The sequence below is a fragment of the Berghia stephanieae genome, chromosome 8, assembly GCF_034508935.2.
Source record: "Berghia stephanieae isolate SIO BIC M18660-M18661 chromosome 8, UCSD_Bste_1.3, whole genome shotgun sequence".
Classification (NCBI taxonomy): domain Eukaryota; kingdom Metazoa; phylum Mollusca; class Gastropoda; order Nudibranchia; family Aeolidiidae; genus Berghia; species Berghia stephanieae.
The window spans coordinates 36,672,944-36,676,342 of record NC_088367.1 but is presented as its reverse complement, the minus strand read 5'-3'; the positions used below and the strand labels follow the sequence as shown (position 1 = coordinate 36,676,342).

Below are 3,399 nucleotides of genomic sequence, written 5' to 3'. Positions count from 1 at the left end.
CTAGATTACGGCAGTTAACTGTTTAAGTTATTCAGCAGTTTTGGTTGAAAACAAAGCAGGCTGAATAACTGGTAGTAGACTGTAAATGATAATTATTACCATAATGTCTTTGTATTGGATTGTACATTTCTTCCTACTATTTAACAGTCTTTTTTACTTTCCGCTTTTTATGCAATGCTTTTATGGTTTTGTTATAAATCAAATAATTTTCATTGTGAAAAGATAAAAAATGAAATAATGTTCATTTTAATCGCCCGGTAAACTGTTTCTTTTCTTTCTTTTTTTTTCATGTTTGTTATGTTGTATGATTATAAACTGCTAGAATGTTATTTTACGACACACACTTACTTACTTACTTAGGCCACCCCTCGGGGCGCTCAACATGAGCCACAAGTCTTCGCCATTCTGTCCTGTCCTCCATAAGCGTACGCAGCTCCCAGTTGTTGTCCATTCCTGTGCCATCTAGCAGACAGTCAATGTAAGTTTTATTCTGCCTGCCTCTGCTTCTGGTTCTCTCAGGTGGTTCCCATAGCACAAGACTGCTTGCAATCTCCTCCTTGTGTCTCCAGCAGTGCCCGCAAGTGTCAGTCTTCTCTTTTGTATCTTCGAGGTCACTGGGGGGAGGTCACTGTAGAGCTCTTCATTTGATATGTGCTCTTTCCAGCTTACATTGAAGGCCATCCGCAGCATACGGGTGTAGCAGCCGTCCAGTTGCTTCTCAAGGGCTCTTTAGTTAGAGTCCATATTGGTGCTCCATATAGAAGCACTGACTCTACCGTTGCCGGGAACAGTCTCTTCTTTATTTCCCTCTGTAGGTTTGAACTCCAGATTTTCCTGAGTTTGTGACAGGCACTCCAAGCCAATGCTTTTCTGACAGAGATATCAGAGGAACTGCTTTGGGTCCAACCTCCTAGGTACTTGAAGTTGTCAACTTCCTTCAGCCATTCTCCATTCTTTGCCTGTATGCTAATTGGCCTTTCTTGGTTGTAGGTTTGGAAAACTGTCTTCTTAGCATTACAGCACAGTCCAACTCGTTCAGCCTCAGTTTCAAGTCTATTGAGGACTTCTTGTGCCAGGTCCATCTCCTCGTTCAGTAGAGCCAGATCATCTGCGAAATCTAGATCCGTGACAATCATAGCTGGATTGCGCCTACTTCTTTGTCTATGTAGCGTGAAGCCCAGCTCGTTCTCCATGCCAGCGGAGGTCTTTCTCATCACATAGTCCAGGACAATTGCAAAGAGATAGAGGGCTAATGTATCACCTTGAAGCACATCTGCTTTGATCTCAAACAGCTCAGTTTCACCATCTGGAGAGATAACCTTTGCCCGTGTGTTCTCATACATTCTTTTAATAGCAGAGAGAAGTTTAGGAGGTAAACCATATGCTTTTAAGATGTTCGTCATGGTAGGGCGATGTATCGAGTCAAAGGCCTTCTTAAAGTCTACGTATAGAATGATTGCCTTCTTGTTGTGACTTTTTACTCCTTCTATTAACCTTCTCAATGCCAGGAGGTGAGCAGTCGTGGATCTTCCTGGTCTGAAGCCATTTTGACAAGAACGTAGATGAGGGTCAATCTCTTATTGGCGAGTTTGGCAACTATAGCGGCAAGGCTGATTCCCCTGTAGTTGGAAGTATCACTTAGGTCTCCTTCCGTTGGGACTGGAATCAGATCAATTTCCGAACACTGATTTGGTTTTTCATTCCTGTTTAGTAATCCATTTGTAAACTCCAACATGATATCATCTAAGTCACAATACTTCCATACTTCAGGTGGGGTGTCATCAGGTCCGGATTGTTTTCCATCACTGAGAGACTTTTTGGCCTTCTTTATCTCATACACTGTAAAGTCACTCTCGTCTATACAGATATCTCGAAGAATTGGGTCTAGGTCTACATCATCTTCTGTTGCTCTGACTGGATCTTCTCCCAGAAGTGTTTGGAAGTGTGAGAACCATTTCTGCCTTCTTTCTTCTTTTGTTTTACCCTTGACGATCCCTTGTCGACTTGCTTTCCTACCAGTTATTCTATTTATCAGTTTCCAGCTTTCACCATGTTTGCTTCTCTCGTCGGCTTTCTCCACTTCCTGGATGAGACTATCTAGCTCTCGTTCCTCTATATCCCTATAGACAGTTTGTATTTTCTGTTTTGATATCCTCTATCTTTCTTTGTTTACTGAGTTTGGTGTTTGTTGGTGTTGGTTGAAGGCATCTAATCTTGAGCTTCCTTTCTAGCTTCAACAATCAGTGGGTGATTAGAGGTGGATCTTTTTGTGACTTTTGTTCTCCTCGATACTAGCTTCTCTGCTGTGTCTCGGTTTGCTTTTATGAGTTTCTCATATCGTTCCGTTGGATCTTCTTCTCCTGTACAAAGTCCTGTGAATCTATTCCTCACCTCTATAGTATACTGGTTCTGTATAGTTGAGTCTTTTAGAGAGGACCAGTCATACTTCACTTTGCGAATTGTGGCAGATACGAGACGGTGATCTCCTCCTAGGCTACTGAAGCTACTGAATGCTTCGACATTGTGGAATCTGGGTGGGGTTCCTGACCTCCCATAGTGGGCAGGGGGGTACATACTGTGTCTTCTATCCCCTTATATCTGTTTTCCAACATGCTTTCTGTCTTTGTCTTGGAATGAGATTACTTGGTTTTGTCCTGGCCAGATGCCCTGGCTGAGAGGGAAACAGTCGAATGTATAGTTAGTTTTGGGAGATGATATTTTTTTCACTGTAAATCATCTCTCTGTTATGCACTGTATTATGCTTTCTTTATATTATATATGATTTGTAAAACATTTGAGTGTGTTCCTCTTAGCGGGGACCTGTGCTTGTGTCTGGATGAGACTTTTAGTGATCTTAAACTAAGTACTTTGATAGAGTGCTTTTGGAATCTACACCTGTTTCTTATTTGAACCAATTCCCCTTTGTCTTCCCTTTTTTTGGATGCTTTATTGTAATTCTAGAACTTTTTACTATCCCATTTTCTTCCTTTTTACTGGCGCTGATATGACCTTAATGTGTTGCGAGTGCCGTTAAACCCTTAAAAACAAAAAACAAAAACAAACATTGTGGAATGAGTTCTTCCACTTTCTATTCACTAGGACGTAGTCAGTCTGTGTTTTTCTACCATTCATGTCTGACATGTATGTCCATAGCTTGCCTTTCTTCTTTCTCCTCGGCGTGTTTGTGATAACCAGGTTACTTTCATTGGCATGTTCTAGGAGAAAAGAGCCGTTGCTATTGATGCTTTCATGGTACGTGAATGGTGCATCCTTTTCACCAATATGAGCATTGAAATCACCACACTCAATTAGGAAGTTGTGCTTGGGAATCTTATTGCAGGTTTCTGAGAGTTTGTTATAATGGGTCTCGCATTCTACACTTCCCTCAATCGGCGCGTA

The 3,399-nt window shown here is 41.6% G+C and overlaps 1 protein-coding gene across 1 annotated transcript in view; it reads right to left on the bottom strand.

Moving 5' to 3' along the window:
* Positions 1–1,403, bottom strand: part of LOC144978998 (uncharacterized) — a 1,794-nt gene extending 391 nt beyond the window's left edge. Inside the window, exon 1 of the mRNA XM_078925617.1 lies at positions 919–1,403. Coding sequence (XP_078781743.1) covers positions 919–1,403 — 485 coding nt within the window. The remainder of the gene's footprint in view (positions 1–918) is intronic.
* Between the last annotated feature and the right edge of the window lie 1,996 nt (positions 1,404–3,399).